General features: G+C 41.7%; 1 protein-coding gene across 2 annotated transcripts in view; it reads left to right on the top strand.

The window, feature by feature from the left end:
• ALMS1 (ALMS1 centrosome and basal body associated protein) overlaps positions 1 to 12819 on the top strand; it is a 123539-nt gene that overhangs the window by 54756 nt on the left and 55964 nt on the right. For both annotated transcript variants that reach the window (XM_075556945.1, XM_075556944.1), the window contains 2 exons: positions 540 to 670; positions 5624 to 7350. In XM_075556945.1, coding sequence (XP_075413060.1) covers positions 540 to 670; positions 5624 to 7350 — 1858 coding nt within the window. The remainder of the gene's footprint in view (positions 1 to 539; positions 671 to 5623; positions 7351 to 12819) is intronic.

The following is a 12819-nucleotide window of genomic DNA, read 5'->3' as shown; positions in this document are numbered from 1 at the left end:
GTACAGTTTTTTTCTTCTACTTAGGCGTATGCTGACTCTTTCACAGCAATTAAAATATTTACTCTCACCCAAAGGGCAGTCAACTGTACGAGGAGCTACGGGGGAGGCAGAGGGCCGCTCTTGAGTGGAAGGAAGATTAGGATAAAAACTATTAACCAGCGTATTTGAAGTTCCCTCCTTGGAGAAATAAGGCATAAAAATAATCACTTTGCAGTGAAATCATCGAGCTTGACAGTTACCGTATATGCTCGAGTATAAGCTAAAGGCACCCAATCAGCTGAGGCACCCAATTTTACCACCAAAACTGCATTGTTCGCACTCTCCCCTGAAAAAAAAAAAAAGAAAAGAAAATGTGCTGAAAATTCAGCTTATACACAAGTATATACAGTATTAGTCATTTGTCATATGCTTCAGAGCACACACTTTTTGCTAAGGTTATATAGGCATTTTATGGGATACATTGGCAATCTGTGTTCTCATAATCACTAACAAATGATCACCTTTGCATTGTGCTACCTCATTTTATGTTTTCTCTCTAGCCTGGAATCTGAAGCTTAATTTGGCTCACCATTGTGGATACTCCATGTCAGAATTAAATGAAGATGACCGGAGAAAAGTGGAAGAAATCAAGGCAAAGTTAATTGGTCATGGGAGAACCGACTTATCCGAGGTATGAGAGATGCTTGAAAATTCAAAAAGAACATGCAAAAGAAGGGTGGTGGGCTTTGGTCTTGATAACTCCAGCTGAGGCGATTTGGTAGTCTTGACTGAAGAGGTAGGAGTATTTATTCCACAGCTACGATTTAAGGGGTAAATTCTGTCACTTTTCTCTATCTAAACATTTGAGAAAAATTTATGTTTGAAAAATAACAATGGGGTTCCTTGCCCTATGAACATATTATTGAAACACAGACTTAATGTTAACTGTATAAATGGCTTTCTTTTGAAGTAGTACTTATTCCATTATGTTTCTGTCAGTAAGAAGAATATGTATTTAAAGGATAAAGAGAACTACAAATGTTCCTAGGTCTTGACCATCTAGTTTGAGAAGGATAGTGCTACCAAGAACCATTCAGGTCTCTGGGTATTCTGTTTAGTCTCCTCTCTTTCCTTTCTCATCCTGACTTGTGTTGGTTTGCTTGCTCTTCAGCATGGTTTTTAACTCTATATGGATGGGATCAGAAAGGTACATATTCTTCTGAGAATTTCTTTTCCTTTCATTTTATTGGAAGCTCTTACAGGTCTCATAGCATTCCACAGTTCAATCACATTCTACAATTGCTACCGCAGTTAGTTTCAAAACATTTTCTTTCTTCTTGAGCTCTTTCGTATCAGCTCCCTCTTGTCCCCTCTTTCCCACACCATACCCTCCAGCAACCCTCGTCCTTTTTTTCTACAATAGGGCTGGGTTTGCTCTGTCTTACATAATTCGATATGTCCATTCACTCGCAGTTCTGTTGTTCAGTCCCTTCGAGTGGGGTTTTATAGTCATCAGTGCTGTCAGCTCCCCACTCACTCCCAGAGAATTGTCCCTGTCCACAGAATAGTTTCAGGTATTCCTTTTGACTGTTGTATGATATTCCCAGGTATATCACAATTTATCCATTTTCCTGTGGCTAGGGTAAGTGGTTGTTGGCATTTTTTTGTATTATGAACAGTAATCAACCCCAAACTGAACCCACTGCCATTGAATTGATCCTGACATGGCAATCCTAGATAGGGTTTCTGAGAGTGAAAACATAAATGTGGCTGGATTTTAGGTTTTATATGTATGTTCGTGACAACAAAATTTAACCCAAAAAGGCTAATTGTCTTAATACCATTTGTTTCAAAATATATATTTTCCCCAAATAATTTGCATTTCCTTGTTTTTAAGAATCTTGATGTAGTGACGTCTCTAGATTCCTTCCCTTGGGTAGATCTTACTTTGTTTATGTTCCTCCTAAAATACGATAGGCTGAATTAGATTAGACACAGTACTACCTGTGCTGTCTCACCTGCATGAGGTATTTGGTAGTTTTCTTCCTTAAAGTATTCTGTGATTTCTAATGGTCATACCATACAGAGCTTTAAAAAACAAACAAAAATGTGAACCACTGCCAAGAACTCTATTCCCATTTCTAGTGCCTATCTGTATACTTTTTAAAATTTCACTATATTTGGGTTGATTTCATTGCAGTGTTTGAGCCCATTGGGATGATTTTGAATCTCATGTTGGTCATCTGCTATATTAAATATCTCTTCCAGTTTTGTATATTTGAAAACTATTTTATCTAAGTTATTGGTAACCCCATTGTCAACAAGTAGGTTCTGACTCATAGCAACCCTGTAGAGCAGTGTAGATAGAACTACCTGTGGGGTTTCCAGAAGCAGACAAGTACTCCTTTCTCCCTCAAAGCTGTGGATGGGTTTGATAAGAATGTTTCATTGGGTATAAACCAAACCCATTGCCAATGAGTCTATATTGACTCATAGCAACCCTAGAGGGACAAAGAACTGCCCCCAGAGGGTTTCCAGGGCTGTATCTTTGAGGAAGCTAACTGAGCAGCTGACTGGTTTGAACCTCTGACTATGAGTGTAACAGCCAGGTGCTTCACCACAATGCCATTGCACTTAGTTATTATCAACTGCCCGCGCCACCAACAAACAAGCCCGCTGCCATCAAGTCCATTGTAACTCATAGTCACCCTAGCGCAGTGGTTCTCAACCGTTTTCATGCCACGACCCTTTCATAGAGTGCCTCATGTGGTGCAGACCTCCCACCCCAACCATAACATTATTTTTGTTGCTACTTCACAACTAATTTTGCTACTGTTATAAATCGGACTCCCAAAGGGGTTGCAACCCACAGGTTGAGAATCACTGCCCTCTAGTCTAGAGTAGAACTGTTCGTTTAAGTTTCCAAGACTGGAAAGCTTTCTGATAGCAGACAGCCTCATCTTCTATGGAGCCACTGGTGGGTTTGGACTACCGACCTTGAGATTGGTAGTCTACCACTTACCTCATGGCTCTCCCAGAGCACCTCAATTATCTCTGGGCACCTGGGTTGTTCTTAGGGGTAGCTGTCAGAGTTGGTCCAGGCATCACCATCTCTAGTTGGCACAAGTAATGGTAATGGTAGTAGGGGAACAGAAAGGTTGAGAAGTTGATTTTAAAGTCAGGAAGCAGACGTTGCACTTCCTACTTTTACTTTAGCCCATTGACTGGTCATAGGGTCTCATCTGCAGAAGAACCTGGTAATGTCTTCAGCTTGGAGACAAGCACAAGTTAAGAGTGAGGAGTTGATGAAGGGGTGGAAGAGAGAGTGGAGCTTATCCTGGCCCACCAGGCCTTGAAGACGATGTTCCCCCTCAGAGAAGCTAGTCCACAGAGGACCACATGGCTGGCCCCACAATGAAACACAACGTCCCTCACTAACCCATAGCCCTTCAGGGGACAACATTGGAGACATAGTGTGGGAATTGCGCCCGATCTGATCCTGCCACACTGAGGCAAAACACTAAGGAGGTGCAACAGAACAGCAAGGGAACAGAGTGGCAAGGTCCCCAGAGAATGCGGAAGGTGGACTTTGGGGCCGGGGCTTGATGCCCCAACAGACTGGACTGGAAAACACTCCTAAAGACCAATAGTCCTTGAACTAACTACAAGCTTTCCTTTCTTGTTGTGTTTGTTTTGTTTTTTGTCATTGGTTTATTGTTGTTTTGTTTTATATTGTTGCTCTGTTTTGCTCTGTCTTGTTTTTGTGCATGTTATTATCTCCGCAAGTCTGTCTAAACAAGATAGGCTGGAGAAACAATCTGGAGGAGAAAACAACCAGACCAGTGGTTCCGAGGAGACATGGGAGAGGGGGAGGTAGGGGGAAAGGTAGTGGGTTTAACCAACCCAGGGACAAGGGAACAACAAGTGATCCAAATTGGTGGTGAGGAGGGTGTAGGAGGCCTGGTAGGATGTGATCAAGGGTAATGTAACTGAGAGGAATTACTGGAACTTAAATGAAGGTTGAGCATGATAGTGGGACAAGAGGAAAGTCAAAGGAAATAGATGTAAGAGCTAGGAGGTAAAGGGCATTTATCGAGTCTAAATAAAGGCATGTATGTACTTAGGTAAATATATTTATATATGAGGATGTGAAAATAGATCTATGCATATATTTAAAAGCTTAGTCTTAAGGTAGCAGATAGACATTGGGCCTCCACTCAAGTACTCCCTCAATGCAAGAACACTGTTCTATTAAACTGCCATTCTATGATGTTCACCTTCCCGATACAACTGCTGAAGACAAAGCGGGTGAATAAGCAAATATGGTGAAGAAAGCTGATGGTGCCCAGGTATCAAAAAATACAGCATCTGGGGTCTTAAAGGCTTGAAGGTAAACAAGCAGCCATTTAGCTCAGAAGCAACAAAGCCCACATGGAAGAAGCACAACCAGCCTGTACAATCACAAGTAGTCTAAGGGATCAGATATCATCAGAACAAAAAATCATATCATTGTGAATGGGCGGGGGATGCAGAGTGGAGACCCCAAAGCCCATTTGTAAGCCACTGGACATCCTCTTACAGAACGGTCTCCGGGAGGATATGAGCCAGTCAGCGTGTGATGTAGTAACGGTGAAACATACAACTTTCCTCTAGTTCCTAAATACTTCCTCCTCTCCACGATCATGATCCCACTTCTACCTTACTAATCTGGCTATAAAAGGATTTACACTGGTACAGATAGGAACTGGAAACACAGGGACCCAGGGCGGATGATCCCTTCAGGAGCAGTGGTGTGAGTGGCGATACTGGGAGGGTGAAGGGAGGGTGAGTTGGAAAGGGGGAACCGATTATAAGGATCTGCATATAACCTTCTCCCTGGGTGGGAGACGGACAACAGAAAAGTGTGTGAAGGGAGACATTGGACAGTGCAAGATATGACAAAATAATTTATAAATTACCAAGGGTTCATGAGGTAGTGGGCAGCAGGGAGGGAGGGGCAAAAAGGAACTGATGCCAGGGGCTTAGGTGGAAAGTGGATCTGAGATTGATGAAGGCAATGAATGTACACATGTGCTTTACACAGTTGATGTATGTATGGATTGTGATAAGAGTTGTATGAGCCCCTAATAAAATAATTTTTAAAAAAGAGTTGTAAGAGTCCCCCACCCCCAAAAAATAAAGAGGAGTCTTTATTACTAAATGGAAGAAGGGGGAAATGAGTTCTGGGGACAATAGATTTTGCTATGGGTGCTTTAGTGAAAACTTTTGAGAACTGTATCATTCTCTAATTAACTGTCTCTATTTCTTGCGGTTCTCATACCTGCCCTATTGTTAAAGAAAAGGAGCTTACTGGCATTGTGGGAGTTGGTCATTGAACTGCTTAACCACAAAGCCAGCAGTTTGAAACCACCAGCCACTCTATGGGAGAAAGATGAGGCTAACTGCTCTCACAAAGATGGATGGCCCCAGAAATCCTGTACAGGGTCATTGTGAGTCAGAACTGATGTGGCAGTGGGTTAGGTTTTTAAAGTTTTTATTGTAAATAATGGCACAGCCTGAGTCATGTCAGATCTTAGTCTGGATATAGAGTTGATGTATGATGATCTGGAACTACTTCATGTAAGAACCCATTCATATTTTCTAGGGTTTCCAGAGTCCACGGGGAATAGGATGCCAGCCAGAAGCTGTGTGTAGTCACATTATCATTGAGAGCCATGAAAAAGGCTGTTTGAGGACTCTGACTGCTCAGGAAACACAATTGGACAGTCGTCCATGTGCCTTCCCATCTGATGAGTCAGAAGAAGCTTTCAGAGCACAGGAAGGCCCGTCGTCATGGAGAGCCAGGCACACGACCCTTTCCAGATCACCCGACCAAAACAACCCCCGTTTCAAAGTTTGGAATTCCTTGCGGTTGCAAAGTCACTCCCCATTTCCAGGGTTTACATCTGATAACTTTAAAGTGAGCAAGGATCTTCGAATGCCATTCCATGAAAAGATGGACCCTTGGTTGTCAGAATTTGTAGAACCTTCTTGTCTGCCATCTGAGGGAATGGATATCCATGCTTCGTCACACATCGCATCCCCAGAATCCCTGCAAAAAGTTACTACCTCCATCACTTTTGCATCTCACAGACATTCGAAATGCATGTCAGATTCCTCTGTTTTTAAGGTTGGTGTTACTGAAGGTGGTACTGGAACATCTGTGGGGGTATTTAATTCTCGTTTCACCGAAGAACAAAATCCCATTCACAATCAAAACCAGAGGTCCTCTTCCCCTTTTTCATTTAACATGTATGGTCATCCGCCGGATAGAAATCTGACTATTTTAGCAAAGAGCCGCAAGCAAAGCCACAAATTACCTGTTAATTTTGAACATGCTCACCAAGAAGAAAAACTCTTTAGAAAATCACATTTTAACATCAGTCCTTTTGAACCTCGTCCCAGTACACTTGGTAGCAATTTCATTAGCCAGGGTAGACGGAGTTCTGCACTCAGAGTGAAAGAGAGGAATTTTGCCGTGACTCCAGATATTCCTTCCCTGATTTTTCTTGAACAACGTGAACTCTTTGAACAAACCAAAATCCCGCATGCAAATCACCACCTGAGAAAGCACCTTCACTCCCCTCCTCAGTATCAAGATTATGTACCTTCAAACCTCCCTTCTCAGTTTCCCCCAGAACAACAAGAGCCCTTTGAACAAAACCAAGCCTTACATGAAGATTCCCAGATGAGGGAACACTCTATTCCCCTTCCTCCAGGCCAGGATTGTATCGCGTTAGACCTTCCTTCGGACATTTTTCTGGAACAACGCAAGCTTTTGGAACAGAGCAGTGACCCATGTGTAGATCACCACCTTTCCTCCTTTCCTCAAGATCAGGAATGTGTCATGGAAAAGGATAATCAGCATAAGCCTACATCACACATTCCTGAGTTGGTAAATGCTGACCCCGAGTTCAACAATAAAGTCTCCCATGCAGTCTCAGATCACTGTGCCCCACCTTTAAATAGAAAAGCAGTTTCTTGTGTTCGTATAACTCTTTCTCCCAAGGCTTCTTCCAAGTTGGAAAATGGAACCTCAGATAAAAGAGTACATAAAGTGGATCCTGTTTATACACCGAGGGTGGATAGAGAGTTCACCTCTGAACAACAGACCAGATCTGCAATTACGACAGAACCAAGCTCAACATCTAAGTCTTCACTGGACTTCCATATTGTGCATTTTCCTATTACAGATAGTAATATGACTACTCAGGACCTGAAAGTGATACCTTCTCAGGGTAGCCAGGTAGAGGCCGCAAGGCAAACACAAGCGAACATTTCAAATACGGACGGCTCTTCCACGACAGAGAGGACTCCTGCGTCTGCCAATAGGTGAGTCCAATGTAATAACTCAGTTGGCAGCATTTGTCATAAAGGGTCTAAAGTACAGTTAAGTAAATACAGCTTCTTGGAGGAAAGGCAATACGATTTCTCTTTGGGGAGTTTGTATCTGATTCTTTACATAGGTGTCTTTCAGGAAAATGAGTAAATAGGGAAGAGAGCACAGAAGAGTAACATGCATCCTTTCAGAGGGTTTTTGGAAGACTTAACATCATGTCTTGTCCAGCATCATGATTCAAATGCAAGTCTCTGTCTTCCGTTTATATTGTCCAGCCTTCATATGCACATGGTACAATGGGAAACAAGGAACATCTTTGCTTTTTAACACTTTAATAATATCTCTTGCACCAGATCTAATCAATACAGTACGTCATTTGACTTCCTGGTGGCTGCTTCCTGGGTGTATTGTGGCTGCGAGTAAAATTCCTTCCATCCATCATCATTACTTTCTCCACTGTGAAATCTTTCCTTTCTTGATGTTGAGGTAGACTCCATACTGAAGTCAGTAGTCTGACTTTCACTGGTAAGTGCATTAAGTCCGCTTCACTTGGAACCAGCAAGGTTGCTGATGCAGCATATACGCATACATTGTAGCACATTGCATTGCATTGTAGTGCAGATTGTAATGAGCCTTGTTCAGGCAGGCCAGGAGCTCCAGAAGGCTCAGGTGCATGTGTCCTGTAGGAAGCCGACCACTCTGACAATGCCAAACTTGTGGGCTGCGGCGTCTGCAGAGCTGCAGCCTCGTGACTTGGTATCACGGTAATCTACGTGGATAACGTATTCCTTCCCTTTCTGCTTTTGTTAGGTTTCTGGGATCGTTTCCCCGGTTCTTGTTTCTCAACACTGAAAGAATTCAGCGCAGCAGAAGCACTTTTATAAATCCAAGTAACTTTTGTGAGAGAAAGGGCAGTTCCGGGTAATACAGTTTCAGTCGTACATGCTATTTCTGGGAAATGCGCAAGCCTGCATGGGAGCTGCACAAGTCCAAGACAAGATGGCTGCTTGAGGGGAGCGTGGAAAAGCCATGTGGAAGGGGCACCAGAACAAGAGAGTGCCTGCCCTTGGTCTCTGCTTTTTATCCCCTGCTACCCCCACTGGAGGGGGCATGGTGGAGGGTACTAGCTGTTCTGAGTGGCTGAGTTCCTGTGCATGTGTGATGTAATGTTCCTGGTGCCTAGTGTGCATGCACAGGTGCCTGCGCCTAGGTGGCCTTGGTCTGGGCATGTTGAGCTGTGGATCGTCCCATGAGTGTCTGATGCCTGCCTGATTTCTTTCAACCCCCCCTAATTTTTGTTTACATTATTCATTCAGTGGAGACAACCCCCTTTATCCCTAATCTTCCTACTTTTCACTTTTAGGGAGGATTTTTAAAGGATTTTTTATATTAGGCCAAAAATAGACGCACTGGTGTGGAATTGATTCCAACTTGTAGCAACATTATAGGCCAGTGTGGACCTGCTCCGTAGGGTCTCCAAGACTGTACATCTTTATGGAAGTGGACTGCCGCCACATCTTTCTCCTGCAGAGAGCGTGGTGGGCTCACACTGCTGATCTTTGTATCTTTGTTGATGTTGATTCCTCTTCAGTGTTTGGTAGAATTCACCAAGGAAACCACCTGGCCAGTGCCTTTCTTTGTTGTGAGGTTTTGGATGGTTGATTTAGTCTTCTTGTTACAGATCTTTTCAGATTTCTGGACTTAGTTTTGGTACTGTGTGTTTCTAGAAATCATTTCAATTAGGTTTTCCATGTGATGACATAACATTGTTAACAGTATTTCATAATTTTTCTTTTCCTCACTTTCATTTCTGTTTTTATAGATTACATTATATATCTTTTTTTAAAAACATTTTATTAGGGGCTCATACAACTCTTATCACAATCCACACATATACATACATCAATTGTATAAAGCACATCCGTACATTCTTTGCCCTAATCACTCTCAAAGCATTTGCTTTCCACTTAAGACCTCTGCATCAGGTCCTTTTTTTTTTTCCCCTCTCTCCCTTCTCCCCCCTCCCTCCCCGCTCCCCCCTCCCTCATGAGCCCTTGATAATTTATAGATTGTTATTTTGTCATATCTTGCCCTATCCGGAGTCTCCCTTCCCCCCTTCTCTGCCGTCCATCTCCCAGGGAGGAGGTATATATCTTTTTTTAAGTAAATCTAGCTAGATTTTGTCAATTTTTAAGTTTTCAAGGAAACATTTCAGTTTTACTGATTTTTATCTTTTGTTTCTGTTCTTTACTTCTGCTTTTATTTTTATTATTTCTTTTTCTAGCTTTGAGTATAGTTTGCTTGTCTTTTTCTAGTTCCTTAAGCAGTAAATGTTAGATTATTGTTTTGAGTTGGTCTTCTTTTTTAATGTGGGCATTTACTGGTGCAAATTTTCCTCTTAGCTGTACTTTCACACATCCCACAAATGTGAGTATGTTCTGTGATGTTTTCTGAAAGCTCTTTTTATGTATTTATTTTTCTTAGACCCATTGACTGTTTAAGGATGTGTTCGACTTCAACCTATTTGTAAATTCCTTCTCTTCCCCCTTTTTTGATTTTTATATTCCATATTAATTTTATTATTTATTTATGCTAAGCATCATCAGCATTATTCAGAACCATACCTTTACATTGTGACAGGATTTCTGCAAAATGATTTACATTTCTATTTGTGGAATATTTTGAATATATAAAACTTAGTGCTTTTATTTCTTTCATTCAGCTGTAAGAAAAGCATTGTGATTAGTGAAGTAGAAGGACAGCAGGAAGGAGGAAGCGTCTCAATGAAATGGTGACATGGTAACCACAGCAACGGTTATGAGGGTAGTGCAGGACCAGTTTGTGTTATACTTACCCTCTGTTGTACGGAGGGTAAGTCGTGCCTTGGGACAGACTCAACGCACCTCACAACAACATCCAGACAAACTGGAAGCAAAAGCTTGAGTAAGGCAAAGGTCTTCGGTTTTTAGATTAAGAGAGTAGGATGTTCACTTACGCAGTTTAAAAACGTAATTAACTGAACGCTGTTTAAGGAAACGATGCAGTGAGATGCGTGGCACTCATGTCAACAGCTCTCATTCATGAAGGCAAAACTGTCTGCCAGACATGGCACAAAAAGCAAAGGAAATATGAAAATAGCAAATAGATGCCAATGATTTAGCACCCACAAATGCAAGAGACTCAAACCAAAGTCTAATGGCTTCTGAATCCTATCTTTATAGGAGCAGAAAGCCTCGTTTTTCTCCAGCGGAGTGACTGGCGGGTTCGGCCTGCCGACCTTGCACTTTGCGGCTAGTGCTTACTCAGGTGTGCCACCAGAGCTCCTCAGATGGTGCTTAGCACCTTGTTTTTTTAGAAAGGTTCAGTAAATATGTTTCACTGTTAATTCTTAAGGAGTTTGGGGTATACAGTATTAAAAAAAAATTCCTACTTCAAAGGTGGTTTTTTTATTTTTTTAAGTCGTTTTATTAGGGGCTCATACAACCCTATCACAAGCCTTTTAAAATTTTGTAAAGATGTATCCTCCAAAGATTATGTGAGTCTTTAGCCTGGGTACACATCTAATTTTGACTTTACTGTGAATGTATAACTTTATTTTTATCATTGTAAGTGTACTAGGGGGTACCCCCCTCCAAATGTATGTCTTTTAATTTTTTTTTTTTTTACAAAACAACCATATCACTTCTAAGTACTTTCCATTACACTTAATGCATCTGTCAAATCTGCAATTCCATTCCTGGAAACATTTTTCAAGCTCATCTGTTTGGATGGCTGACAGCTCCGTCCTCATTTTTTTCTACACCTCTTCTACTTAATCAAATAGCTGTCCTTTTATGTCCTCTTTCTCGGATACAAAAAGAAGTCCCACCGAATGAGTACAATTGATTTAGGTGTGTGGGGCAAGAGAAGCATGGTGTTTTTTGCCCAAAACTGGCATACTGAGACGGCTGCATGAGCAGGTGCATTGTTGTAGCAACAAATTAGGCCTTTGTTTTAACCACGCACCGTTACGCAATCTTTTCAGAACCTCTAAATAGAAAGCTTGATTAACAGTCTGACCTGATGGAACACACTACGAGTCAACATTTTCATCTGTGTAGGAAGTTGATGGACATCCAGAACGGGTTTGTCTTCAATCAACATTTCGCCTTTTTTGAAAGTGATTTTCTCAGGCACTTGAGTTTTTCCCATAGCACTGTCCTTGTAAGTTGTGTCCAACAGGACACCAGTTTCTGTGGCGTTTCTTCTGAGTAGGAAACAAAATTTCACAGCTGCATGCTGTTCTCTTCAATCTCGGCATCACACACACACACACACGTTCAGATGAAGCTGCTTTCATGAAAACATTCACTGTGACCACAGAGAACCTTCCCAGGTGACATCACTGGGTGCACTAACACAGAGCAAATTGCTTGATGCTCACCTAGTAGGAAAATACATACAACCAAAGCTCTGCTCCACCCAGCGCAATTCCAAGGGCGGTTGTGGGAGGGTTTTGTTTTTTTTTGGTGGGGGGGGTTACATATAAATACATTTGCCAACTCAAAGGCTTGTGTGATATCAGTTAAATCAGTCATGTTCTACAAAATTCAATAGTAACCATTGCTAAACTTTTATTGCTATAAGCAAACAAGGCTTCCTACCCTTTGCCATTCTTTCTCACCATCGGTAACCAATGATAGAACATTTATTTCTATTTTTAAAAGAGAGGACTTCAGTGAAGTGTTGTGCAGCAGATTTTTTGAATGCAGTGAATGCATCATTTGGTTTCTTGACTGCTGCTTCTATGAGCATTGATTGACATTCTTTATCTTTCTTACAAATCTTAAAACAATCTGTCATTCAATAGTATTAAGCACACTTGTACATATGTTGCCATCAACATTTCCAAAACAATGTTTTTCTCCTTGAGCCCCTAGTATCAGCTCCTCTTTTTTGCCCCTCCCACCCTCTTGAATCCGTGCTCAGTTATATATTATTATTGTTATTTCTTGCCTTACACTGTCCATTGTCTCCCTTCACCCACCTTTCTATTATTTGTCCCCCTGAAGATGAAATTCTTTTTTTTTTTTTTTGAAAAAGAAACCTGTTTTATTCCTCTTGACACGGAGTTGTGTATGAAGGTGGCTATCTCCCGACTCCATGCGTTTCTTACACAAGTATGCCCAGTTATCTGCCCACTTCGTCTAGAAGAACTGGCAGTTAGTGAGTAGGAGAGAACCCTGAAGTCTCAAGAAGTTGTTGGTTTTTTGTTTTTTTTTTGGTGGGGAGAAAGTTTTCAGTGGAGAAAATAAGACCCAAGGATGGGTGGTTCTATCTTCTTAAGGAAATCAAACCCCAACAGCTTCATGAAGAGACACCTCTCACCAACCTGCGTCAGAGAAGTGTCCAGACCCTTGGGTGTGCAGCAAAGCAAAGGTAGAGTGGAGAGGGTTAAGCAGACTTAGGCAGAGGAGGGACAT

The sequence above is a fragment of the Tenrec ecaudatus genome, chromosome 8 (genome assembly GCF_050624435.1).
Source record: "Tenrec ecaudatus isolate mTenEca1 chromosome 8, mTenEca1.hap1, whole genome shotgun sequence".
NCBI classification, from domain to species: Eukaryota; Metazoa; Chordata; class Mammalia; order Afrosoricida; family Tenrecidae; genus Tenrec; species Tenrec ecaudatus.
The sequence above is the reverse complement of the archived record's forward strand: the minus strand, read 5'-3'. Positions and strand labels throughout refer to the sequence as shown.